The 27,819-nt window shown below is 43.4% G+C and overlaps 1 protein-coding gene across 5 annotated transcripts in view; it reads right to left on the reverse strand.

The window, feature by feature from the left end:
• The window catches only part of SEC31B (SEC31 homolog B, COPII component), a 104,680-nt gene that overhangs the window by 10,221 nt on the left and 66,640 nt on the right, over positions 1-27,819 (reverse strand). For 4 of the 5 annotated variants that reach the window (XM_083148492.1, XM_083148493.1, XM_083148491.1 and 1 more), the window contains 10 exons: positions 20,877-20,982; positions 16,445-16,623; positions 15,300-15,426; positions 14,792-14,937; positions 13,793-13,966; positions 12,571-12,729; positions 10,527-10,740; positions 5,017-5,352; positions 3,160-3,198; positions 1,205-1,266 (listed from right to left, as the gene is read on the reverse strand). In XM_083148492.1, the coding sequence (XP_083004618.1) occupies positions 1,205-1,266; positions 3,160-3,198; positions 5,017-5,352; positions 10,527-10,740; positions 12,571-12,729; positions 13,793-13,966; positions 14,792-14,937; positions 15,300-15,426; positions 16,445-16,623; positions 20,877-20,982 (1,542 nt within the window). The remainder of the gene's footprint in view (positions 1-1,204; positions 1,267-3,159; positions 3,199-5,016; positions 5,353-10,526; positions 10,741-12,570; positions 12,730-13,792; positions 13,967-14,791; positions 14,938-15,299; positions 15,427-16,444; positions 16,624-20,876; positions 20,983-27,819) is intronic. The other variant, XM_083148494.1, reaches the window with a different exon arrangement.

Raw genomic sequence — 27,819 nt, forward strand, 5'->3', positions numbered from 1 at the left:
GGCATTTATTTTAAAAGTTACGCTCATCTTTGCAACTATATGAACTACACTCGTTTTATGCACTATGCAACTTAAGTATTCTCTTAAAAAAAAAAAAAAAAAATCAGGATTTTGGTACTTACCAGTAAATCCCTTTATCAGAGTCCATAAGGTAGGCTGGGAATCATAATGATAGGGTATAGATGGGTGATTAATATGCAATTGGCTCCTCCCCCTCCACCTGAAACTGGAAAACCAGTTTTGAAGAAGCAAGAAGGTGGGAGAACTTGGAATTTGACTCTGTACCCTTCTGAAATAATGTGGCCCCTGAACACAGCAGTGGTTATCTGCTTTTGTTGAGGTGAGCCAGGAGCGTCCGTAAAACAGCGTACCAGACAATGCAGGGAAGATGGCTGCAACTGCATGTATTTGCAGTTCTGCATGTCCTATGTGAAGCTCCGCCTATCCTTGCTCACGCAATGCCACTCATGGAAGCACAATGGCGCCATTTACCGCACATCATATGTACCCTGGCCCACCGTGTATTCCATTGAGAGAGCGGCGGACGAGAGTGAGGTCATGTACTTACGACCCACTGTGCATTCCGCTGTGGCTGGGAGTGAGGTAGCCTGCAGGGGGAGAGAGTGCATCCAGCAGGGCCTCTTCTCCCCCTCCACCTAGTAGTAGCCGTTAGACACAGTAAACCTGCGAAGCAGGAACCTGGGCACATTTACCAGGGGCATCTTCAGCCAGCTGATGGGACTCCATCTCAGCAGCACGCTGGCGGATAAGAGTATGCCAGGCACAGATATCCCTGCAGCCAGAACCTGGACTCCAAACCTCACATGGTGGGACTGTGACACACTGTCAGTCACTTGTAAAAAAAAAAAAAATACCTGGTTGGGTGTGTGCGTGTTTAATAGAGGCAGAGGTGCCAGTTACACATTAAAACATTTTTAAAGTGCCTGGTTCCACTAATCATCCATCCATACCCCATCGTTATGAATCCCAGCGTACAGTACCCTATGGATGAATGAAAAAGATCATTTACAGTGAGTAACAACATAGCACCGGTGGATGCTGTACAAAGAGAGTAATAATGTTTGACGAACCCGCCAATACTCCAAGTCACAATTATTGCTGCCTGTATGTTTTTCCTTTGCTACAGGAGGTCATTGCTGTTTCTGATGCCTAATTGTTGATCTAGTCCTGACTGGTAGATTACCTTTTTCCACTGCATACCAGCTTTCATTGAGAGGGAATCAGACCACCCTTCCTGTTCAACTGCTGTTAAGAAAACACATGATACAAGTAATTGGCACACCATCACTTTCCCATATGAATGCAGACAAGATGAACAAAAGGTTGGGTCTTTAACACAAACATATATATGTTTTTACATAGAGAACAAGCATTTGTTAACTTTATAACCCATTGCATGTTTTCAGTGTTTCCCAGGGAAAACACTAGTAAAATACACCGATGAGATCCTAAGCAACCCTCACAAAATATTGTTTGATATTTTCGTTTTTAGTTCATTCTAACGGACGATAATTCCCTGTCGTTGTAGCTCATACACTGAAAAATTGCAATTTGTTATAATATGATACTTTAGAAACAGTTAAGTTATTCCGTCACTTGGGTAGACTAGTAGCTAGTACAAAATATGCCATTTATTCAAATTTAACCTCCTTAAGGTCATGTAATGTACAATCTAATGTTGGAAACTAAAGGCCCATACACATGGGGAATTTCAGGGCTATTTTTAAGTAATCTGACTAGAACCGTGTGTACACCCCTGGGCAAGAGCTATCGCCTGATTAGCTCTTGACTGCATGCAGTCAAAATCTAGTCAGATTACCACCAGTAATCCCGTCATTTTTTTCAATCCCGGTATTCTGGATGAAAAAATGCTCAACCTCGGAATTTTTAGGATCCACTGATTGACATCCCTAATAATAAAAGCCGGCAGGCTGCGCAGCATGACCTCTGACAAGGTCACACTGTGCAGAGATGGGAGCAGCCGGGCATCGTCTGAGCAGATGGTTATACACTGCGCTTGTCTAATCCAAGGATTGGAACCTTCATTCCCAGGATTCAAATCCCAGCAATTTTAAGGCCAAATCCCAGGATCCTGACGATTCCTATCCCAGGATTGGCCACCCTACTCAGCACACATTGGTGGTGCAAACTCAGCACAGCATGTGTGTCAGTGATCTGTGCCTAAGCAAATTGTTCACCACAGGCCCCTGTCTCGCCGTGTGTATGGGGCTTTAGATGGGATACGGTCGTATTCTCAACTCAGTGATTAGGTCGACAGGCAAAAAGGTTGACAGTCATTAGGTCGACAGGCAAAAAAGGATGATAGGGTTCAAGGTCGACATGGTTTTAGGTCGACATGGTTTTAGGTCGACAAATGCGTTAAGTCAACATGAGTTAGGTCGACATGGGTTTTTACACAGTTTTTTGAGCCGACAGGCAGTATTTCATGCCCTACCATCCACTAGGGTGTGGTGGGAGAATAAAACAGTGTGCCGAGCATAGCGATGCACCATGCCCGAAGCATTGCGAGCGAAGCGAGGGACTACTGTTGACTTCCAACTGTGTCCATGTCGACATTCAGGGTAAAAAAAAACCAGTGAAAAAACCCATGTCGATCGAACGTATTTGTCGACTTAAACCCATGTCGACCTAGACACATGTCGACCTTCACCCATGTCGACCTAGTTGCCTGTCGACCCAACGGTGTCGACCTAATGACTGTCCACCTAAATTGGGTTGACAATACGATACACACCTCTTTAGATGTCGGGCAGACAAAGTGAGATGTTAGGAAAAAAAACAAATGCACACAGGCAAGTATACAAAGGTGCAACAAAAATCATCTAACTATTATAATTTTGAGCTTGAATCATCTCTTGCTTATTTGCTACACGTCAGCAGGCAAAAGTAAGTGAGTTTTTAGGCAATGACCTTTACAGAAGGATGGACTGTCATTTTATTTATTCTGCCTAGGTTCCCTAGTTAAATTGCTGTAATTGCCGGTTTACATCCCACTATAAACCTCCTGGAATTGCAGTCACTGTAGCAAAAAGCTTCCACAAAAGCCACTACAACACATGACACAAGCGGCACAAGCTGTTCATTCTGCAAAGCTGCCTGGCACTTCACAATGGTTACCTGATGCATCTTGACGATTCTCCAACCAGGGAAAAGAACCTAAAAAGTAAAGGGTCATTCAGACCATTCTGTTACAACATTTTAAGACACTCTTAAAATCCACTGTGGGCCTGATACAGCCACTGCGTCTTAGTACATGTGGCCAACTTGCTCCATTGCTTGTAGCCATTCCCAAACGCAAGCATCATGTCAATTATGCTGCGCTATTTGAGGCATGTCCAAATATCACAGATCCAAAAAAATTAGATATCTACGTAAATTTTACATTTGTGCACATCCCTGAGTTAAGCCCTACAGTTGGTCTTCATTTTCCAACTGATGCCAGCTTGCTCCACTTCCCTTTCATAGTTGTGATCCGCGGGACTTGTTATACGGATATATACGCATTGTGGTATGCAGCTCCTGAGATTCCAGAGTGCGTACATTTCAATGAGAAACCCGCAGGTGAGCATAATCACAGCCTTCGACACCATAGCTTTACCATAGTGTAAAAAAACACAGCAAGGCTGCGATAGGACACATCTGTTGTGAGAGAGAGTACACAACTTATTTTTCTTAATATAACTACTTAACATATTTGGATGGGGAAAAAGATGGTCAATTCAATTTAAGTTTGAAGTACAGAAGTAGCCATTCTCATCTTTGTCACGATGTGTACGCATGGCATAAAAAACATAGCAAAATGCATGATGTGCCATTCTGGGAATATTTGCAGCCAGTGTTCGCACCATTCAAGTCGATGGTGTGTGCATTTAAATGCACGCACACTAGTTGCATCATCCACGAGCATGGTGACATCTGTACAGAAGTAGAATGATATGACTCTTTCACCCTCCATTTATTTTTACATCTGATTCAGTTAACTTCTGCCTTTCCAAACGATGACACCAAAGCACAAGGGTTGGATCTATATCCTCTACAGTAAATGTTTCTGGCTGACGGGACATACCATATCACCCGGCAGTCCAGGGGGAGCATGAAAGTAGGCAATAGGACACACAAAGTGTAGCCTTGCGAGCAGGCTTCGCACATCATGCTTTGGTTCCGGTGGCTAGCTCTGCTTACCACCCATTACTAGAAGGAATAGATCATGGGTCTTCAAACTGTGGCCCCCCAGATGTGCTGGAACAACATGTCCCAGCATGCCCTGACAGGTTTGGCATGCTCTTATAGGAAAAAATGTGGCAATGCATGTTGGAGCATGTAGTTTCACAACATCTGGAGGGCCGCAGTTTGAAGACCCATGGAATAGATGGTGGCGAGGATAAAGACATTTACGTTCCACTGTGCTTGCTGCTGCAACTGCCACATGGTATGTTCCATTGGTCACATGGTCCAAACTACATTCAGTAATAAGGAACTAGCAGCAACCACAGGTTGAGGAATGTTATTGTAATCTTACTATGAAAGCAGATTCTAGAGACAAACATGGGAACAACTGTACAAAAGTACTTGTAAATTATATAAGAACAGTGGAATTAAATCCAACCTGAACTTCCAAATGAGCATGGCCACCTCATCGCAAATAAACGGTAAAACTTACTGGGAAGCATGCATTACAAATGCCATATATGCAATTTAACATGATTTGCCTACTGTACATCAGAGTCAGTCGTGACAAAAATACCTGTGATCAGTGGAAAACACAGAGAGCCACGCAGATCATTCTGTGTGCTAAGTGTGATGCCTGCATACTGTAGTTAACAACTACCTAGTTCATTCATAGAGAAGATTGTGCTGTCTTTAGCAACTAAGAAAAGGTTTGCTTTAATATTTTTACCTGAACAAGACAATGCATGGTTGGTTAAGGTTAGTTTGTTTACCATGAAATGCACCATTCTTACACATAAACTGTACCTGTTGGAGGTGGTGGTAGACTTGTCGGTGCTCCGGGTCCTCCATGATGAAATCCCATACCCATTGAGTAGTTAAAAGGAGCATGGGAGGCTGCCATAGAAGGAGGTGTTGGAGGCTGGCCCATCCCTGTAGGTGGCCTTAAAGCAGGATGAGAGGCAGAAGGATGTGAGGAGGGAATGGAGGTTGGAGTATAGAAGGTAGGTCCAGAAGGAGTAGGAACTCCAGGTACATTCATAAAGAAAGGAGGAGGTACTTGTCCCATTGCTGGTGATGAAGGGAGAGAATTAGAGGATGCAGCATGAGGAGTTTGTATAAATTGTGATTGAGGTACGAATCCTGAAGACAAAAAAAAATGAAATGTATTAGCACAATTATATGTATAAATTATTTGAAATACATTGGGTGAGAGATTCAGAAAGTGAGAGATTTGAGAAGAAATCTCTAGTTTTTTTTAAAGCAGCAATCATTTACACTGCAAAACCAGTTTGATTTTGCAGTGTAAATGATTGCCGCTTTAAAAAAAACTGGAGATTTCTTTCTGAATCTCTCATCCTATTAAATCTCACCCATCATGTCTCAATTAACATCTCAGTTCTACCTTTCTGTTATGAAAGCATTAAGCGTATCGTGTATATTTATTGTGCAGACCCTTCTATTCACCAGAATGACCACAATTACATACTGTATTCCTTTACTCTACAGGTTAATAAATAACTTCTGTCAGCTGTCCACCAAATGAAGATTAGATGCCACTATAAATTCAGAGCAATTGCTAACAATATAGGGATATGTAGGGGGGTATTCAATAACCGTGGGTAATTGTCAAGTCTGAGCGTTCCTAATGTCCCTGAAAAGTGGGCATGGGCAGTGTTTCATCTGGAATTTAGTTTCACCCGTCTGCTTACCAGGGATGCAAACGTCATTGCACGTGTATTTTCAAGAGAAAAATTCATATTTTTTTTTATTTTTTAGGGAGGTGACCTAATCAGATTCATCATAAAAAATATTGCTGACACATTGGGGAAAATCACAAAAAAAAGGGCCACTGCTACATTGACCCCTTCCAACCTAAAGCCTGATATTGAGCAACTGCACCATGGTATGCAAAAAATGTGAGCGTTTAACTGTTGTGGAGACCAGGGTTGGGGTTGAGGTAGAATAGCAGCCATACAAGTTGGGAGCTGTCAGATATACTGATGAAATGTAGGAATGATACGATCCCATATAAATCAGAGGAAAGACCCCACAAGACTAGAGCAGACAGACTTAATGAGTTTCTCGTCAAGAATTCCTTTGCAGATAGCTTCTCAATTAAAAGGCACATGGGGGGTCAACTAGGCCTTTCCCTCCAGGCATATAATTAACTAAGCATATAATTTCTAATTACAGAGGCAGAATTTCCATATTCGGAAAAGCACATGAGAAAAGTTAAAAGATAAATAGGTGTATATCATATTTCTTATTCAAAGCGTGATCGCGCGCGCGCGCACACACACACACACACACACACACAAAAGTGGAATGAAAAACTTCTACTTGCTTCAGAATAGGTTACATCTATGAGGCTTTGTATGTTATCAAGCCTTCTCTCTCAGTGGCATGCAGTCACAATGTCCACACCAGAATGTAGAGACCTGACCTTATTCTGGTCCACACACAACGCTGTGAAATTCAAACATTGCATGTGGGCTAAATGCCGCCACACACGCCGCCTGCCCCTCTTCCCCCTTCGCACCCGTGAACCCCGTGCACAGCTGCGATTGGATGATTTGCATAATCATCCATTCGAAGTCTTGGGTGCAGGGGAGAAATCATTTGATGGTCGGCGACCATCAAGTGTTTATTACGTTAACTCTACAATCTAGTTGCAAGAAAACCACAAAGACCTAGAACACACACTTCAATTCTCCCCACAGCACCATACTGGATGCAATAACTCGTGAGTGACAAGCACCTGCGATGTGCTGTTGATGGCTGCATGGCTTATGCGCAGACCTTCCAACTTCAGACAATGCACACTGGACCGAGCATCGGATTAAATTGGGCAGATTTCTCGGCCGATGGCGGAATCGGGTGAGATCGGGCCCAAATCACATAGTGCAAGGGTTTTTAAAGTCAGTCCACAGGACCCCACTCGGTGCATGTTTTGCAGGTCTCCTCACAGAACCAAGTGGAACAATTAGCTCCACCTGTGGATCTTTTAAAATGTGTCAGTGAGTAATATGTGCACCTGTTGGGTGACCTGGATAACTTGAACTGTGTGGGGTCCCGGAGACCGAGTATGAGAACCAATGACGTAGTGTATGGCGGACTTTGTCGATTGGAGTGGTTTTATTTGTGCAAATTACACAAATTTGGAGCAAAACAGATCCTTAGTGCAACCGAATCTTCCAAGAGACAGCACGCCGTGATGCAACCAAAGAGACACATCTGTAGCTTATTTTCCTAGTTTCATCTATACAGACAAACTGAACAGATTTTAGAAATGATGTGCTGAGGTAGATGTGACTGTATGGTCACTGCAGCTGTCCATTTCTCAACAAAGTGGAAAAGGGTTTGCAGGAATGGAAATTTTCTCTACCCATTGGGGGTTATTCTTGTCTACAATTTGCATGCGGTGTTCTTGAACTATGCATGAGCATTTCTGCGAGCGGTCAGGGCAAACAGATTGTTCGCCTGGCGCTTGCACAGAAGACTGCAGGTGAGGGGCGTGTGAAGGCAGGTATGGGGGATGCGCCCATGGGAATGCCCAGCATTTCATGGGCGATCCCATGGAAAATCCCCTAGTGACGTGGGTGACGGGGGCGGGCAGCTGACATCGCCAGAAACATCCATTCGCAGATGTGCGTCCGAATTCGGCCTGCTAGGAGGGCGGCAGCATTTATGAGCGGCGGCCAGGCGAAAAATTAAACCAGAATAACCCCCATTATCCATTAGCTATGTAGAACTTGTATATAGTCAGCTGTGCTCAGTATATTAGCATATTCTCGAACAAACAAAATGTATATATCTTCAGTTAAAGCTGGAGCATGGATACATCACTGAACTTGGACAACATATCTGCAGATATTCGGGGTAGGCAGGGGCTAACAGAGCAAAACAACTCATCTTTCTGAAAGTCAAGCAGACTGGCACAGAGACGTCCTATCGCTAATACACTTGTCAACAGCCTCAAAGTCACAGGCCAGGAGAAACTTATTTCCCTGCTGCCATTATATTTCCAGCGCCTTGTGAAGAGTAGCCCACAAAGAACCAACACAGGAGAATTGTATTTGAACAAAACAGCATCAAGGACCTGCAGAAATCTCCCACAGCCACTGGAGTGTTTGGCAACAGTTGGCGGATTAAGCACTTGAGATGTGACCAGTTCCCCACCCACCTGCCACCAGTCTTTCAACGATCTAAATGGATTGCAGACAAAGAGTGGCAGACCTAATGCATAAGTCTAGAATCAACCTGATGTTACCGAGCGTCTACACTGTAAAAGCAATTATGTGAGAATTAAATCATAAAAGCAGCTCAGTGTGCTTCAACAGAGAAATTTATGGGATTAAAGCTGACATTCCGTTAAATCAGACAGTAATGCAAGTTTTAAAATATTCTTTCAAAGTTACTCTGCAGATAAAAAGAAGGGGCACCTGCAATAGAAGTTGCTGGCTAATCTGCCTGAACATGCTGAAGTAGACAGATTTTTCTATGGGTCTAACCGTAGGTATCCTACAGGCAGACCCATAGAAAAATCTGTCGACTTCAGCAACAGGAGGACTGGATAAACCGAAACCCTACACATAACCGCCGGTTACATAACACATTATTTATCGATGTGCTGTCAGTGAGAGATGGCTTTTAAGAAAGAAAAAGTGTCTGGTTTGCCTACAGCCAATTGTGTAACTGCATTCTTGTTCTAATTGGCGGAACATTTCCGACAGTCAGGAATAACGGCCAATCTTATAGTCGGTATTTAATCTTTCAACTGTCGGAAATGGCGGTGGGAACAGCCGGGGATTGTCAAAAATGTCCGCGTATTGGACAATGCAAATTCGACTTTTAAAAATGGCCGCATTGAACAGGTGTGTGCCAATATTTCCGACTGTCAGAAATATTGGCACGCATTGGCTTCTTAGTTTCTGATTCAAAGTGTCAGGTAATTTTGCCTGTTTATGGAATGGCTATATGATGCAATTTTGCATAATGTTTCCCCGCCCCTACTGTACGGAGCTGTGCATCCCAGGCATAGGGCGGTATTCAATGAGGCTGATTCGCCAGGTTTTTATGGCGATTTTGTGCTGTAAGGCGAATTTCTGACTAAAACGGTGAATCACCCTATTCAATGACCAGATGGCGAATACATTTCAAGGTTTTTTTCGCCATGATTCACCGAGTAGCAATCGCTATCTTTTTATGGTGAAGTGGAAGGTGAACTTTTAAAATAAAGTGTTTTGTTTTTTACAATTGGTGTCAAAAAATCTGGAATTTTATTCTGAGGAGGGGCATGCTATTTTTATTCATGTGCTGTAAGCACATGAATATATATTTAATTAAAAAAAATATATATATATATTTTTTTACACAGACCAGCCAGCAGGGGGCCGGAGCCGAGCCGCTCATTAGATATTCATATATTCACTTCACCCGATCATTACATATTCATGATCGGGTGTAGTGAATATACCCGGTCCCCTGCTGGCACCCCCGGGGGGCAGCCTGTGCTGCCTGGCACCCGGGGAGCCCACCTCCCCCCCACAAACGTTCTGGGGCAGGCAGGGAGACTTCCATCTCCCTGCCTGCCACCATCCTCAGGCTCCCTGCGGCATCTGCCGCAGGAGCTCAAATTCACCGGTCAGGGGCAGCGAGCCCCTGACTCGTTGAATACCGGAGCCGGCGAGGCTCTGGAACGTGGCGAGCAGTGGCGAATGTGCAGCGAATCCTAAACAGGATTCGCTGCACGTCGCCGGTATTCACATTGAATACCGCCCATAATCTCTTCATTGCTAGTTAAGTGGGCAGAATGCAGTACATCCATCCAGCCAATCTTGCGTGTGCAGGGGACTAACTGAAAATTAGGAGTCTCCCCTTACTTGCGGAAGAGTACAGTACGGTCTGTGCATGCATAAGTAATTACCTACAGATCTGTCACATCTTCACTAGTCTAGTGACTTGGCAGCAGCATAGGAGAAGTTTTTCATGAGAGGCGTCACTGATGTGCTGGCAGAATTGCAGAATACTCCAAATAAGCATATGCAGAGTCAGCTCCCTCCCACACCAAAAAATAGGCTGGTGCAAACATGGATGATGACCGTTGCTATTGCCAGAGGAGGGATGGGGGCATACAAATGGATTACCAGATTTATTTTTACATGTGTGAAGAGAAAGGATTTGCATCCGCTTTCCAAGTTAAGGAAACAAGTTAAGAACAAACAAGTTAATAGCAAAGTAGTTTCCAATTCAACTCCCCCCACCCCACCCCACCCCCATCCTATTCATTCCATTATTACGGTTAACACACTCACCTGGATGAGGTTGTGATGCTGGATAAGGCTGTGGTGCTGGGTAAGGCTGTGATGCTGGGTAAGGCCAAGCCCCAGTTCTGGGCGGGCCCTGGGCGGAGTGTGATGGCGCAGGTGAAGGGGGCCCCACTGTTGAGGGCATTGACTGAGGTGTGAATACTGAAGGCACTGGTGGCTGAAATGGAATTCCAGTGCTAGCTGGAAATTGGGATAGAGCCTAAAAATTGAGGAAACAAAAGCAGTTTCTTAGTAGTCAAGTAGAGTACAAAGAGTGTTTGCAATTGCAGTGTTCATTTGCATTGTTAACGCAGGAAACCTACAAAGGAGCCATTTGTATACTTCCATGCACAATACTTTGGGCACGCATTTAATACATTATTCTGTTGGTATTGAGAGCCAAAGATACTGTTATGGTAGAAGGCAACTAAGTAACTGTCTAATGCAGTGGTGTCAAACTCATGGCCCTCCAGCTGTTGTGGAAATACACATCCCAGCATGCCCTGGCACAGTTTTAGCAATCCATTCTATAAAATCTGTGGCAGGGCCATTTCACACCACTCATCTAATGTATTTTTCTTGTAGTCTTTTGAGTTGTTAACCATCCTCACACTAATCTTACAAGATGCTGAATATATAAATCAGTATATTAAGGAAAATACACTACACAATAAAAGCCATTTTTCTGTATCTTCAACTCATGCATAGTATTGTCCTATACAAACATTTCCATTACCTGGGTAAACACACAGTGAATTCAAATGAAAGGACATCCCCCCCCTCCCATAAACCTTGCAGTAAAATGCACTCAATAACCCCTTAAGAAGAGTTTTCTTAGTTTTACACTTTATTTCATGCACTTGGGTGTTTGAGAGAACCGTCCCAGGCTTTCAGCAGAAAGATAATAACTGTCTAAAAAGCGGAGTACATATTTGAATTAAAACAGGTTGAACACACCCGAATTTGCACTATTTAGCATTCCACATAGTGGTACCCATACAACACAGGGGGTGAGATTTAATAGGATGAGAGATTCAAAAAGTGAGAGATTTGGTAAAAAATCTCCAGGGTTTTTTTAAAACGGCGATCCACTGCAAAACCAGTTTGATTTTGAAATGTAAATGATTGCCACTTTAAAAAAACTGGAGATTTCTTACCAAATCTCTCACTTTCTGGTTCTTGCCCAGGGAGTTTATAAGCTCTAATTCATAATATCAGCAGTGGGCAAAACATTTATTTTACAGATGTTAATACAACGGTTCCATATTTTCAGGATGGATTGGTTGAAAGCTTCACTAAAAAAAAGAAAAGTTTACTGAGTATTTTGACACCTGGGAGAGCTACATTGACACATTATCCCTAGAACTTAAAGACCAACTCTGGAAATGTTTTCGTAACACACTGTGGTATGAAACAGGTCTATACTCCCAAGACCCCTGAGATTACCATGGATACTGCCATGGATACATGCTCCGGATGGTCTGAGTTTTGTTGCCTCAAATGTTTGTCAGCATGCAAATGTAGCTACCTTATTTACATGTATTATTTGTATGTGAAACCAATGACATTAGTATATCAAATATTGCCGTGGTCATACTTAACATATATGTAATTTATTGTACTTTAAGTGTATCCATGCTTCAATAAAGAAAGTTTAAAATAAATGAGATAAAACTAGTGGCTTCGTTATTTATATATCTAAACAAAAGGATAAATCAGAAGTGATATACTGTATATAAGCATTTAAGTCTTAAGTGCTACATTTAGTGAAGCACGTTAGAACAGTAAAAATAGAAATACAATAAATTATCAAAAAAATATTGCTACATTTTCCTGTACAGAGTTAGTAAGCTATCTTACATATATAATATTTAAGACTAGTCCATGAATAACAAATAGAAATAAATAAAAATGAAATAAAAAAGGCCAATACAGTACAGTGTCCTGATGTGGTGGAATACTGCCACCTACTGTTGCAAAAGGGCTACAAAAACGAACCATTACCAATTTCCAATGATATAAGGATGGGTCATAAAGACAAGTAACACACCTGTCTACTTCCCTCTTTGTGCATAAAACCTTCCGATGTGTTGCTTGATTTGGCGGTGGGTGAAGGAAAACTACTTAACACCTTGGAGGCATAGGACTGTCCATTAACAGTCTGTCCCTGAGCATTCAGAAGGCGATTCTGCAATTCGCGCACTGAACTCTGAAACAACAGATGAGAAATAGCATAGGGGTTATGTTATTGACGAGTAACAAATGCTAAAACACTTACTACAGTACCTATAAATGCAGTATCGTTACATTACATGCACAGATATCTCCTATGTTTGCACAAATTACACTGTATTGTATACCAGTTCAGCTTCCAACTTCCAAATTCTATTTCACACACAAGAAGATTTAAAAAAAACAGAAAAAAAAAACAAAAAAACACCTGTTAAAAACCTGATTTGGCTGTTACTCATAGCGAGTACACAGTGACACAGGTACCTGGTGCTGCCTAGTGAATCCCAGACCAAGGGGCCAATTCAGACCCATACGTTACAGGACAGATTCATCCCTGATGTTTGGCGCATGCGCGAATATGCGCATGTTTAAACCCCGGGAGTGCAAGTTTCAAACTCGCAGAGCCGTCGCTCGAGGAGGGGAGGAAGCAGGGGAACGCTCAGCGTCCCCATTACAATTCTGGGCGTTCCCCTGCAAACGCAGGTGTGGGTGGCTGGCATCACAAGATGACTAGGAGCAGGAACAGTCCCAATCCAGCTGCAGGCACTGCTACCTCAGTGTGGCACAGTGACAGTGTAATTCACTGTCACCACACGTGACCACAGCACGGACTCAGACCTTCGCGTAAACTGGCAGTCATGGCTGTTGCAGACTAGCGTGGGGTTGCACACCATCACCCCTGAAGCCACGCACAGCCTGCCAGGATTGGAAGCGCTTACCCTTTTAAAGTTATGGCATTTTGGGGCCAAAATCTTTGGATCCCACCAAACCTGATCCTGGGATTGGCCTCCATAATTAGTCGTTTGCTAGTCATTAAGAAACTCTAACATTGTGAAATCCAAAGTGACATTAGTAGCCTATTTTTTGTTAGTATAGAAAAAAGCTAATTGTGATAACTTCTTTCTTTACATTGATTTGTGCAATCTTAGTACCACATAGTAAATGAATGTGCTAATTAAGAAGAAATGTGCCTGATTAACTCAAGACATCTGAAATGTATGCAGGAGAGCATATTTAAATATAGTAGCGTGTCCACATACCTCCACAGAGTCACTGGGCAGGTAGCTCATGGCAGCAGTAAGGTCCCCCTGAGACGCCAGCAGACTGGCATATTGTGCTACCTTCCCTGCTAGCACAGGGCCTTCTGGTGGCAGTTCTGTCCCTCGTAGTAATTCAATGGACTTCCTCAATACCATAGCTTTCTCCACTAGGTCCTACAAGAACAACACAAGTCGCAACAGAATGTATGAAGCGCATCTTGATAGTTAACAAGGACATGAAGAACTAAGAGATGGTTATGGTATACTAGATCTACAAAATTTAGGTCTACAGTCAAAAGGTCGACAGGGTCAAAAGGTCGACATGGAAAAAGGTTGACATAAGTTTTTCCGGTTTTATTTTGGTGAATACGTCAACATAGATTGGTATGGACACCGTCTAAGTATACCATGGGCATGGTGACTCGCTGCTCTCTGCAAACTTTTATATTCTCCCACCACGCCGTAATGGATGGTAGGGTATTTAATACAGCCTATCGACACGTCGGCTTAAAAAAAATGTAAACCCTCATGTAGACCTTTTCCATGTCAACATTCTGACTGTCGACATTTTGACCATGACGAAATTCTGACTGTCGACCATTTGACCATGTCAACCAATAGTTGTCGACCTTTAGACTGTTGACCGAGACACTGTAGACCTAATGACTGCAAACCCTGCAGAATGTACTGATAAGTTACACCAAATACATAACACATATTACTTTCCCCAATTGTACATTCTTATGTCCTGTGTATTCAGGTTCCCCTTTCTGATAATTGCCATACACTGCAGCAATTCATTAGGATGTGTGTGATTCTACATATTTGCTTTCTTATTCCATTTCTTCTTCCATTTTAATTTATTCTGATTTTTCCTTTTTTTAAATTAAAAATACAAAATTTGTGTTTGGTATTCTACGGACACGCTTTATGTACTCATAACAAACGTAGCTGCAGGGCCTGGTGAGCAAGTAAATGTAGTACTGGTCCTCGCCTCACCTGCAGTGCAAGAGGAGTTGAGGTTTCATGGGTTCTGACCCAGCACTCTGTCAGCATGTCCACATTCCCTGAAGATATGTAGCACAAGCACGCCTGAGCAGACAACTTTCCTTCTCCTTCTGACTCCAACCGGCTTCCAAGGGTATCTAGAGGCAACGTACTGCTATATATCACCGATTCAGCACATGCTCCACTAAACACACTCTGCAAATATCTACTGAAAGCACAACTGGCCTAGCAGTTTAATTAAAATTACAGCGCAATAATCAAGAATACAAGTCATAACTCCGAGTGAAACTTTACTACTAGCAGATACATAGATTCATTATAAGGAAGATTTGTGGAGGGTAACACCTAGAACTTACTTAGGAATCATTATAGCCGACACATGGTTTAAGCGCTAACTGAAACATAAGGAGATGTTGTACACCTAAACCAGCTAAAATGGCATAACATGCTTTACCCAGTGTTCAGCCCCAACTATATGGACCCCCGAGATAATGTTTACCGCAAAGCTCAGCATATTCCTCTGGCTTGGAGTAAGTCAGCAGCAGAGCTAACGCTTCTTTCCAGCTCTGCAGGTTACAGCGGAGAACAATGTCCTTCCACTTGTGCTGGACTACAGAAGAGAGAAGCTGTGTAGAGAGAACATCGGAGCATCATTAGATTAAATCATGTCTAAGAAGTAGTCTGTATAGATCTTATGTACTTTTGTCCAGGTACAAATTGTTAAAATGTCTGTGAAAATAATAGTGCTTGCTTATGTCATGTAACTCTATTCCAGTTTGTGAACAAGTTTATTTTGCGGTAATCAAAGAAATCTGGAGTACTGTAGTAAAACAACAAAACAAAAAAAACGCTATAATATTTAACAGAAATATTTTACGGTTACATATGTGACGGCATGGAAATTTGCATCTCCATCTATATATACTATTGAGTATTTGACCTTACTACTTCTACATAATCATGCTCAGTGTGTCCCTAAAGAACTGTAATACGAAACCATATTGATTTTAAATAAATCCATGTCATAGCTGTATGAGGAGTCAGTGCTGTACAAACAAGCATGTATGAAACAGCTGTTTTTTCGCCATTGGGGGAAAGCTTAAATTTGACACAGGTAATAATAACACAGTACTTGTTTGACTAGACTGCGGTCATATAACAGAGGACACACTTCAAGGTATTGTCTGCGATATCAACTACATCGTTGAGGGATTGCTTTATCGAATGTAGAACTAGGAGACACTGGTAAATTGGATCTGGAATCATGTGTCTATTGTTAAAGCACAGCAACCCATTACAGCTATTATTAAAGCCATAATATATCTGTTAAACAATACTAGATTCCCAACATGGGTCCTAAGTCTGAGCTGCACACAAAGTCAATGTTCACATAATTGCTCCTGTGCAACAAATTCAGAATGTGTTACTCGAATTTTTTTTATAAATTTGTAATGGGCATTCCTGGATGGTGGTCTGAAGTACACGCAAAAAATAATAATCCTGTGGGTATGTCCCTGAAAGCAGTAGCATTCCTAGATTTCACGTTCAGATGCAGACACTGTGCCCCCTGCCGTTGTTAACACAGGAAGAGAAGACGTGTGCCATGTGACAGGTGAATGCCAATAATGAACTTATCCCACTTACAGATGTAATCTTGTTTTTTTGGTGAGCAAAATACCACTGCTGTGTCTCTCTCAGTAGGTCTTCCCCTCCAGCATTAGCCAATATAACGGCATCAGCATAACGCCCATCTTTCAAACAAAGGTCCACTGCTGCCTCGAAGTTTCCCATCAACAGCGCTTGACTTATCAGGCCATCTATATCTATAAAAAGGTTGGCAAGAAATCTATTAGACACGTTAGAAAAAATATGCACAAAATCATTTCAGTAACAAACTGTTGCCCAAAGTACTGCACAAAAAATGCTCACAGTAGTAAAATGTGCGACGTACTGTATCACTTAATCTATGGCAAAATCTTAAGTTACAAGATATTTTAAAGTTCTGTATAATGCAGGGATGAGAACATTTGGCCCTCCAGCTGTTGTTGAACTACACATTCCAGCAAGCCCTGAAACAGTTTTAGCATGGTCAAATGGGTAGTTCAACAAAAGATGGCATGCTGGGATGGGTAGTTCAACAAAAGATGGAGGGCCAAAGGTTCCCCATCCCTGGTATAATGAGTTGCAAAAAGGCAAGAATTACATTGCATAGGTTATGTCTTGCAGTAATATTATTACTGACTATTCATAGCACCAGTACAGCAAGCTATGAAGGCCATGAGTGAAGACTCCTAAAGGCCCATACACACTTGACGATTTTCAGCTGAAAATCGGTCAAAACAGACGTTTTGAGCGATTTTCGCGTGAAAATCGCCCAGTGTGTATGCCCAATAGATTGCCGACTAGTGATGATGCGCGCTCCCGCATCATCGCTAGGAAAGTGGTGCATCTGCTGGTTTTACCAGCAGATGTGGCGATGATGGATGGTTTTTCATCCATCATCGCCGTGTGTGTACGCCTGCCGGGCTGAAAGATTAACCACTTTCAGCCCGGCGGACCGCCCCGCCGCCCCCCGCCTGTCATATACTTACCCTGCAGGATTGGTCCGCGCCGCCCTGCTCAGACTGCTGCGGCTGGATGATGCAGTGCAGAGCCCTGCTCCCCCGCCGTCCGCCGCGCTTGTCAACATGGGTCCCAGGCAGCTCTGCCGCCCGGCCACACTGACAGGCTGACGCCCCGCCCCCCTACACCCTGCTCCCCCCGCCTCCCTCCATCCTGCTCCACACGGAGCACCACTGACCACCAATGTTTTCCTTTTTAAGCCGGTAATATATACATTGCTGGCATGTGCCAGCAATGTATATATTAATGGCATCACTGGGCACCAATGAGATCCTTAAGCTGGTAATATATACATTGCTGGCATGTGTCAGCAATGTATATATTAATAGCACCACTGGGCACCAATGAGATTCTTAAGCTGGTAATATATACAGGTAAACGCGTCCCTTCGCGGGCTTCACAGGTATCCGCGTCCGCTCGCCACGCTTCGGGCTCGGTGGCTCGCTGCGCTCGCCACACTATTCTATGAAAAGGTCGTAGGACGCGTAACGCCGCCCCTCGCGGGCTCGCTGTGCTCGCCACGCTTCGGGTTGACGTTTATAGTGGGGGGGTGGCGTGGGGGTGCATTTAACATTGTAAGCACCCATTTGGGTGCTTAACATTGTATAAGCACCCATTAGGGTGCTTATACAATGTTCAATCGCATCGCATCGTATGGCATTGTATGCCATGTACAATGGCATACAATTTCAAAATTGTATGCCATCGTGCACTATCGTACGATATCGCGTCGCATCGCATACCATCGTATGCGTTATGGTATGCGATGCGATGGGCGCCGCCAAAATACACAAGTACCTTCCTTTTTAAGCCAGTAATATACAGTATACATTGCTGGCATGTGCTAGCAATGTATATATTAATGGCACCACTGGGCACCAATGATATTCATAAGTCAGTAATATATACATTGCTGGCACGTGCCAGCAATGTATATATTAATGGCACCACTGGGCACCAATGACATTCTTAAGCCAGTAACATATCGATTGCTGGCACATGCCAGCAGTCTATATATTACTGGCACCACTGCCCACCAATGATTATTTACTGAGTTTATTAGGCAGTAATATATACCCGGCTGTCTCAGACCAGGTCCATCCATCCGTGGCACGGCTATTTCAAATGACGCACCGGCTCGCGACTCCTGAGCCAATTGGAGCTAGCGGCCCGGCAACCTACCAGGCCGCAAGCTTCTATTGGCTTGCAAGTCACGAGCCGGCACATCATTTCAAATAGCCGCGCCACGGACAGATAGACCTGTTCTGAGACATCTGGGTTTCCCACCACTCTGCCCCGGCTGTCTCCTTTAACACTGAGTGCAGTGCACAGCGTAACTTCCCCTGGCAAAGAGCATGAAGCCCCTGGCAAAGAGCATGTAACCCCTGGCAAAGATCAAGAAAGCCCTAGCTGGCAGTATAGGGTGGGGTTTACCTGATCGCTGGGCTCTGAATATACGCAGCCCAGTGATTAGTTCTGAATCAGGCCCAAAGAACAGAAATGCACTAAATACAATGGCCTCTGCTCCCACCCTTGGAATTCAAACCCGCCCATTATGTAAATAACCTTTTAATGAAAGATTTTCAGCAAAGTCTTTCGCCTCCTCAAAATCTTTTGCTCTTTGGGGAAAGTAGCTCAGTGTGTACGCACTACTTTGGTGACCGATATATCTATCAAAGATTTTGCCAAAGTCTTTTGAAATGAAAATCTTCGAGTATGTATGGGCCTTAACACTGCACGAATGTGCTACTGAGTAGCAACACAATGTTGATCAAAAGGTGAAGTTCGTCTTTCTTGGGAGCAGAATGCAGTCAGCTGATGATGTGAAATATAAGCGCTTGCAGAATGTTGTGTCATGAGGCTTTAGCAAACACATTATTCAAATAGGAGATAAGAAAATAGTCTAGCACTTGGTCGGGTTTTAATGGTGACCCTGCAAAAGGTCTTAAAATGACTGCTTACCCTTTTAAATAGCAATACAGACAAAACATAAAAACATCGCTAGGCAAACTAATATATAAAAGTTCCACATATAGTTTAGCCCTATTCACTGGTCAGTGATCACATAAAAATAAAAATCAGATAAAAAGATCACATAAAATGTTTATAAACAATATTATGCCCCATACTAGTGCAAACATTTTCTTACACTGTTAATAAACCATCTCAGTTGGGACTAATCTGGCCGAGTCGGTTATTAAAAGTATAAGCAGTAGGGGGCATAACAGATGTTTATATTATTTTTATGTGATCACTGGCCAGTGAATAGTTCTGAATAAATACATTTATATACAGAACTTTATATATTTGTTTGCCTAGCGCAGTTTTTATGTGTTTTGTTGACATTATTCAACTGTATTGATTGTATTGAAATCTGTATAATTTTGGCACTATAAAGACATTTATACCGCTTTCACACTGCGGGTCTGAGCCTTCACATTGCAGTAGATTACCGTTTTAAATACTGTTTAAATACCATTCACATCAGTCCACCCGTTTAATCCCCTGAACACGTTTCAAGGCAGAATGCAGAGAACAGGCTATCACAGGTCTGTAATCTGTTGTTTTTACTAAATACCGTTTCAGAGCTATTCTCTGCTTTTTAAATGTTTTGAAATACCGGTTATCTTTAACCGGTAAATCAGCTCTGGCACTTTCCCACTGCAGCCTTAAACGTTTTGAAGTGGGGAAAAAACGGCAATATACCGTTTAACAAGTGCAGTGTGAAAGGGGTATTAGTTCAACATGTGGCACAACCACACTAATGAAGGAACACAGTGCTATTTTGTAAATGCAGCGAAGAGCAAAACACTTCCTGTAAATATTGTATAATAGACAATAAAAATAATGACAGGACCCCAACAAGTTACTGCAGAAGGTCATCACATCACATTTGTAGTCAGCAGACAGCACATACATGGCAGCATTGTGGAGGCACAAAGTGATGGGAGGAGTCTAAAATAACAGACAATTCAACAGATTATTCAGACTCCTTGAATCACTGACTGAGATTAGAGAAGTCATCAGCCTGATGGCCAGCAACATGGAGTCATGACCCCATGCTGAGAAGGTCGGGACCCACAGTTTGAGAACCGCTGTTCTATATGAATATGGCTCCTCACTTATAAAGCTGGTCAGTCCCATGCACATCCATATGTAATGCCACGTCTGCATATGAGACTTCCCCTGCCACACACATTAAATCAGAATGCAACTGAATCAGTGATTTATGATCATTTACTGTGAATCCGTGATTTATGATCATGTAACACTATGCAGATGTAATTACTGTTGCTTCCCTGAAATGTTTATGCCATGTCATAACCGCTCAATTGCATACAGATTTGAAATGACAGCACATGACCCAAACATAATATATTGTTAACATACTGTATGTCAGTAATGATACTGGTTGTAAAACGGCACATAACTCAGACTCCATGTTAGTATGTACCTGATGTTACCGGGATTTCAAACTTGGCTGAGTCCTGAGGAGGTAGGTTAAAAAACTCCATGGAGGAGGATGAGGACACAGTTTGTCCAGAGAAGTTACTGGAAGCCTAGACAAACAAGAAATTGGATGTAACTATGAAAGCATGATCACCAAAAACACATACAGTATAATATCTAAACATGCATTTTAAACTCTGTCCTCAGGACTCCTAAAGGAGCATACACACGGGGTGATTTCAGCCCCTTTTCTAAAGGTGCCCACACACGCACCGATCCCGGCATGCGTTGTGGGCTTAACTAGCACACATAGCATCACATCGTATGCATTGTGCATGCGATGCGATGCTATGCTAGAAAAAGCTAGTACAAAAAGTATGTGCAGCACATACTTTTTGTACTGTGCGATGAGGTGCCGCGGGAGCGCGCACCCCATCGTATAGCATCGCACCGCCGGGATCGGTGCGTGTGTGGGCACCTTTAGTGATATGACTAATTCGCTTAGAAAAGGAGCACGGATCTCTGAATGTATATGCCCTGCAACGATGGCTATATGCGGGACCGCGCGGAGCTATCGCCTGTAGGGAAGGCCAGTGCACTGATTTTCCCTAGATAGCGGTGCTTTGCCTATTAAAAATAGGCAAAGCCCTGCTCAGTACTATCGCTCAGCACACAGCATTGCAGGCGCACCGCGATCGTGCTGCAGCACCCTCACTCAGCCAAAAAGCAGGGTTGCCCCTTGTGTGTGGAGCTTAACATTTCATGTTTTCCAGATCTTGACTGCAGAGGGGTATTCATTACAGTCACATTTTTAAAGATACACAGGTGATGTTGAAAACCTAAAGGGTTAGGGATCCTGGAGACACAAGGGGTTGAAGTGTAAAAAAGTGAGAAGTGGACCAGTGGAGAAGTTGCCCATAGCAACCAATCAACTTTGAGGTAGCAGGGGCTATAGTGGAGGAGGAGCAAGTCCTGCAGCTGCTGCTTCAGAGAAATGAATTCCTTGTTTTAACGTGTGCAGAGATTATTTTGATATCTATAAAATGAAGTACACATGCAAATAATTTCACTCAATGTAGCACAAATAGGCCATTAACCCCTTCACGACATTTGACGTATATATACGTCATGGCCGGGAAGTACTTCCCGACACATGACGTATATATACGTCATGACTTTAAACTGTCACTGCGTCTCGAGACGCAGTGACAGAGGGACGATGTCTGCTGTCCCTGACAGCAGACATGTCCCTGCATGCCCAGGGGGGGCTGCGATGCCGCCCCCCCGTCGGCGATCGCTGTGATTGGCTGTTCAGTGTGAACAGCCATTCACAGCGTTTTCCTGTGTTACCAGCGAATCAGACGCTTGGTAACACAGGTGTCAATCACCGCCGGGCGTCAGGGGGCATGAGGGGGTCATCGGTGACGATGACACCTCACCCCACCCTCACCCCACCTGCCCCCAAGGCTGTGATTGGTCCGTGGGACCCACGGACCAATCACAGCCAAGGCGCGACATTTAAACTACCGGTGACTGCGCTGCAGACGCCATTCCGGTCTGGAGTAGCGTGCAGAGCGGTCACCGTGCCTATCTGCCGTGATACTGACCTGATCCTTGCTCATACTTACCTGATCCTTGCAAATACCTTACCTGATCACTTGATCACTGCTTGTAGCGTGCTGGACGCTTCCTGGATCTGACTTCCTGAGACTTCCTGCTGCTGCTGCAGTGTGATAGAGAGATAGAGAGATAGAGAGAGAGAGATAGAGAGAGATAGAGAGATAGTGACAGAGAGCTATATTTTGTGTCTGCTACCCCCCCTTTTTGGGGGTGCAGGGGTTTTTTATATATAAATAACTGTCGCTGCTGCTGCAGTGTCATAGTGATAGATAGTGATAGATAGTGAGAGATAGAGAGATTTGTGTCTGCTACCCCCCCTTTTTGGGGGTGCAGGTTTTTTTTCTATATATATAACTGTCAGTGCTGCTGCTGCAGTGTCATAGTGATAGATAGTGATAGATAGTGAGAGATAGAGAGATAGAGAGAGATAGTGACAGAGAGTGATAGAGAGTGTATATTTTGAGTCTGCTACCCCCCCTTTTTGGGGGTGCAGGTTTTTTTTTATACATATAACTGTCAGTGCTGCTGCTGCAGTGTGATAGATAGTGATAGATAGTGATAGATAGTGATAGATAGTGAGAGATAGAGAGAGATAGTGACAGAGAGTGTATATTTTGTGTCTGCTACCCCCGCCTTTTGTGCTGATCACTATATCTGAGGTGATCAGCAACTTTTTGGGGGCGCAGAGGTTTTTTTTTTTTTATATATACCTGTCAGTTGCTGCCAGTTGCACCAAAGGTTGTGCACCTGCTGCCCCTCACTGGTAATCAGTGTCGCATCACTGATCACCTTTTTTTTTTTTTTGTGGGTGCTGTGTGGTCTTTTTTTAATTTTTTTTTTACACACACTGTGATTTTGTGGGTGTCCTGTGGCCACTGTGCGCTGATCAGTGACGTACATCACTGATCAGCTTTTTCGGCACAGGGTTGATCTATTTTTTTTTTTTTTATCAAATTCCTGTTGCCTTTGAGCGCTGTTCAGTGACAGACGTTACTGACCAACATCTGTGCTCAATTTTTGGCGCAGGACCTTTTTTTTTGTTTTTTTTAACCCCTTCAATTTTTTTTTTTTTAACCCCTTCAATTTTTTTTTTTTTTAACCCCTTCAATTTTTTTTTTTTTGTATAAAGTATTTTTTTTTTCTGCACTACATACACACAACACACTACATACCCCCCGGGTTGAAATAAAGTTTGTACCCCCCCCCTACACTATACACGTGTTGAAACATTTCACTACCAGTAACACAAAAATAAAAATGTCATCCCAAATGTCATCCCAAATGTCATCCCAGTCATCCAGAAGAATGTATTCAGTGGAGGAGGCATATGCCATGCTTGCTTCTGATTCTGACACAGCCAGTGAGGCAAGCGGGGAATTTGAAGGATTCGTCTTAAGCTCCTCTTCCTCCTCTGGTGATGAGGGACCCCCTCAAAGACGCCCCCGTAGAGCAGCTGAGACCCCCCCCCCAATAATTGATCTCGTATGGACCCCACCACCAGACAATTTTGAGCCCCAGGTTCCTGAGTTTTTGGCCATGCCAGGAATCCAATTTGATTCCACAGGTCTCAGAGAAATTGACTTTTTCAAATTATTTTTCTCTGATGATTTTATAAATTTAATGGTGGACCAAACTAATTTATATGCCCAGCAGTTTATTGCTCAAAACCCCACGTCATCATTTGCTAGGTGGACCCCTGTAGATGCAGTAGAGATGATGACGTTTTGGGGTCTGGTGTTTCATATGGGCATAGTAAAAAAGCCACAAATTAGGCAATATTGGAGTACAGATGTTCTGTACAGCACCCCATTTTACCGTATGGCCATGACTCGGACTCGTTTTGAGGCAATCCATAAATTTATACATTACACCGATAATGCACAGTGCCCACCCAGAGATGATCCCACCTTTGACAGGCTATTCAAAGTCAGGCCGGTCATTGATCATTTCAGTGCCAAATTTGCAGAGCTGTACATCCCTGATAAATGTATTAGCATCGACGAGTCCCTTATACATTTTAAAGGAAGGGTTAAATTCCGCCAGTACCTTCCCAGTAAGAGGGCAAGGTATGGCATAAAAATGTATAAGCTGTGTGAAAGCACCACAGGGTACACCCACAAGTTTAGGGTATATGAAGGGAAGGATTCAAGAATTGAACCGCCAGAATGCCCCCCCTCCCTCGTAGGTGTTAGTGGCAAAATTGTCTGGGATTTAATGCACCCCTTCCTGGATAAGGGTTATCACCTCTATGTGGATAACTTTTACACCAGCATCCCCCTGTTTAAGGCCCTTGGTTCAAGAGGTACAGCAGCTTGCGGTACTGTGCGCAAGAACCAAAGAGGCCTCCCCAAAACGCACATTGCCCAAGTAATGAGAAGGGGTGAAAGCAGGGGAATATGCACCGAAAATATGTTGTTGGTCAAATATAAGGACAAGAGGGATGTCCTTATACTGACAACAATTCATGGAGACAGTACCACCTCCATCCCTGTACGAGGTACCAGTACCCACACCTCAAAACCAAATTGTATCCTAGATTACAATAAGTACATGGGCGGAGTGGATCTTTCAGATCAGGTACTGAAGCCGTACAGTGCCCTGCGGAAAACAAATATCTGGTACAAGAAGCTGGCTGTGTATATCATCCAGATGGCACTGTATAACGCTTACGTGCTATTCCGTTCTACCGGCCAGAGGGGGACATTTATGCACTTTCAAGAGGAAGTCATAAAGGGCCTAATATTTGGGAACCAGCAGGCAGAGGGCCCCAGTACTTCTAGTACTGGCCCCCGTATTGTACCAGGGCAGCATTTTCCCAACGAAATCCCCTCCACTGCAAGAAAGGGCAGGACACAAAAAAGGTGCAAAGTTTGCTATAAAAAGGGAATAAGAAAGGAAACTATTTTCCACTGTGAAACTTGCCCCGACAAACCCGGCCTATGTATAAAGGAGTGTTTCAAAATATACCACACATCGATGGATTATTAGGTTCATCATTTCACCGTCCATCGGGGGTCTTGCTAATGCCACATAGCACCCACCATTCATTCCACCAGAATCTGAGCTGCAAAATCCAAAAATTACTCCTTCCCTTCTGAGTCCTGCCATGCACCCAACTGGTATTTTTTGTTCTCATGTGAGGCATTGCCGTACTCTGGAGAAATGGGGGCACATATTTTGGGGTGCTTTGTCTCCTTCATTCCTTGTGAAAATGAAAAATTTTGAGCCAGAAGTACATTTTTGTGTAAAAAAATGTAATTTTTCATTTTCACAGCCCAGTTGTACCAAAATTGGTGAAACCCCTGGGGGTTTGAAATGTACACTATACCCCTAGATGAATTCCCTGAGGGGTGTACTTTGCAAAATGGGGTCACTTGTGGGGGGGTTCCACTGTATTGGCAATGCAACATAGCACCCACCATTCATTCCACCAAAATCTGTGCTGCCAAATCCAAAAATCACTCCTTCCCTTCTGAGTCCTGCTATGCGCCCCACTGGTATTTTTTGGTCACATGTGAGGCATTGCCGTACTCGGGAGAAATGGGGGCACAGATTTTGGGGTGCTTTGTCTCCTTCATTCCTTGTGAAAATGAAAAATTTTGAGCCAGAAGTACATTTTTGTGTAAAAAAATGTAATTTTTCATTTTCACAGCCCAGTTGTACCAAAATTGGTGAAACCCCTGGGGGTTTGAAATGTACACTATACCCCTAGATGAATTCCCTGAGGGGTGTAGTTTGCAAAATGGGGTCACTTGTGGGGGGGTTCCACTGTATTGGCAATGCAACATAGCACCCACCATTCATTCCACCAAAATCTGTGCTGCCAAATCCAAAAATCACTCCTTCCCTTCTGAGTCCTGCTATGCGCCCCACTGGTATTTTTTGGTCACATGTGAGGCATTGCCGTACTCGGGAGAAATGGGGGCACAGATTTTGTGGTGCTTTGTCTCCTTCATTCCTTGTGAAAATGAAAAATTTTGAGCCAGAACTGCATTTTTGTGTAAAAAAATGTAATTTTTCATTTTCACTGCCCAGTTGTATCAAAATTGGTGAAACCCCTGGGGGTTTGAAATGTACACTATACCCCTAGATGAATTCCCTGAGGGGTGTACTTTGCAAAATGGGGTGACTTGTGGGGGGGTTCCACTGTATTGGTGCAACATAGCACCCACCATGTATTCCACCAAAATCTGTGCTGCAAAATCCAAAAATCACTCCTTCCCTTCTGAGTCCTGCCATGCGCCCAACTGGTATTTTTTGGTCACATGTGAGGCATTGCCGTACTCGGGAGAAATTGGGGCACAGATTTTGGGGTGCTTTGTCTCCTTCATTCCTTGTGAAAATGAAAAATTTTGAGCCAGAACTGCATTTTTGTGTAAAAAAATGTAATTTTTCATTTTCACTGCCCAGTTGTACCAAAATTGGTGAAACCCCTGGGGGTTTGAAATGTACACTATACCCCTAGATGAATTCCCTGAGGGGTGTAGTTTGCAAAATGGGGTGACTTGTGGGGGGGTTCCACTGTATTGGTGCTTTGGGAGTCTTGATAATGCAACATGGCACCCACCATTCATTCCACCAAAATCTGTGCTGCCAAATCCAAAAATCACTCCTTCCCTTCTGAGTCCTGCCATGCGCCCAACTGGTATTTTTTGGTCACATGTGAGGCATTGCCGTACTCGGGAGAAATTGGGGCACAGATTTTGGGGTGCTTTGTCTCCTTCATTCCTTGTGAAAATGAAAAATTTTGAGCCAGAACTGCATTTTTGTGTAAAAAAATGTAATTTTTCATTTTCACTGCCCAGTTGTATCAAAATTGGTGAAACCCCTGGGGGTTTGAAATGTACACTATACCCCTAGATGAATTCCCTGAGGGGTGTACTTTGCAAAATGGGGTGACTTGTGGGGGGGTTCCACTGTATTGGTGCTTTGGGAGTCTTGCTAATGCAACATGGCACCCACTATTCATTCCACCAAAATCTGTGCTGCCAAATCCAAAAATCACTCCTTCCCTTCTGAGTCCTGCCATGCGCCCAACTGGTATTTTTTGGTCACATGTGAGGCATTGCCGTACTCGGGAGAAATTGGGGCACAGATTTTGGGGTGCTTTGTCTCCTTCATTCCTTGTGAAAATGAAAAATTTTGAGCCAGAACTGCATTTTTGTGTAAAAAAATGTAATTTTTCATTTTCACTGCCCAGTTGTACCAAAATTGGTGAAACCCCTGGGGGTTTGAAATGTACACTATACCCCTAGATGAATTCCCTGAGGGGTGTAGTTTGCAAAATGGGGTGACTTGTGGGGGGGTTCCACTGTATTGGTGCTTTG

The sequence above is a fragment of the Crinia signifera genome, chromosome 6 (assembly GCF_055691185.1).
Source record: "Crinia signifera chromosome 6, ASM5569118v1, whole genome shotgun sequence".
Taxonomy (NCBI): domain Eukaryota; kingdom Metazoa; phylum Chordata; class Amphibia; order Anura; family Myobatrachidae; genus Crinia; species Crinia signifera.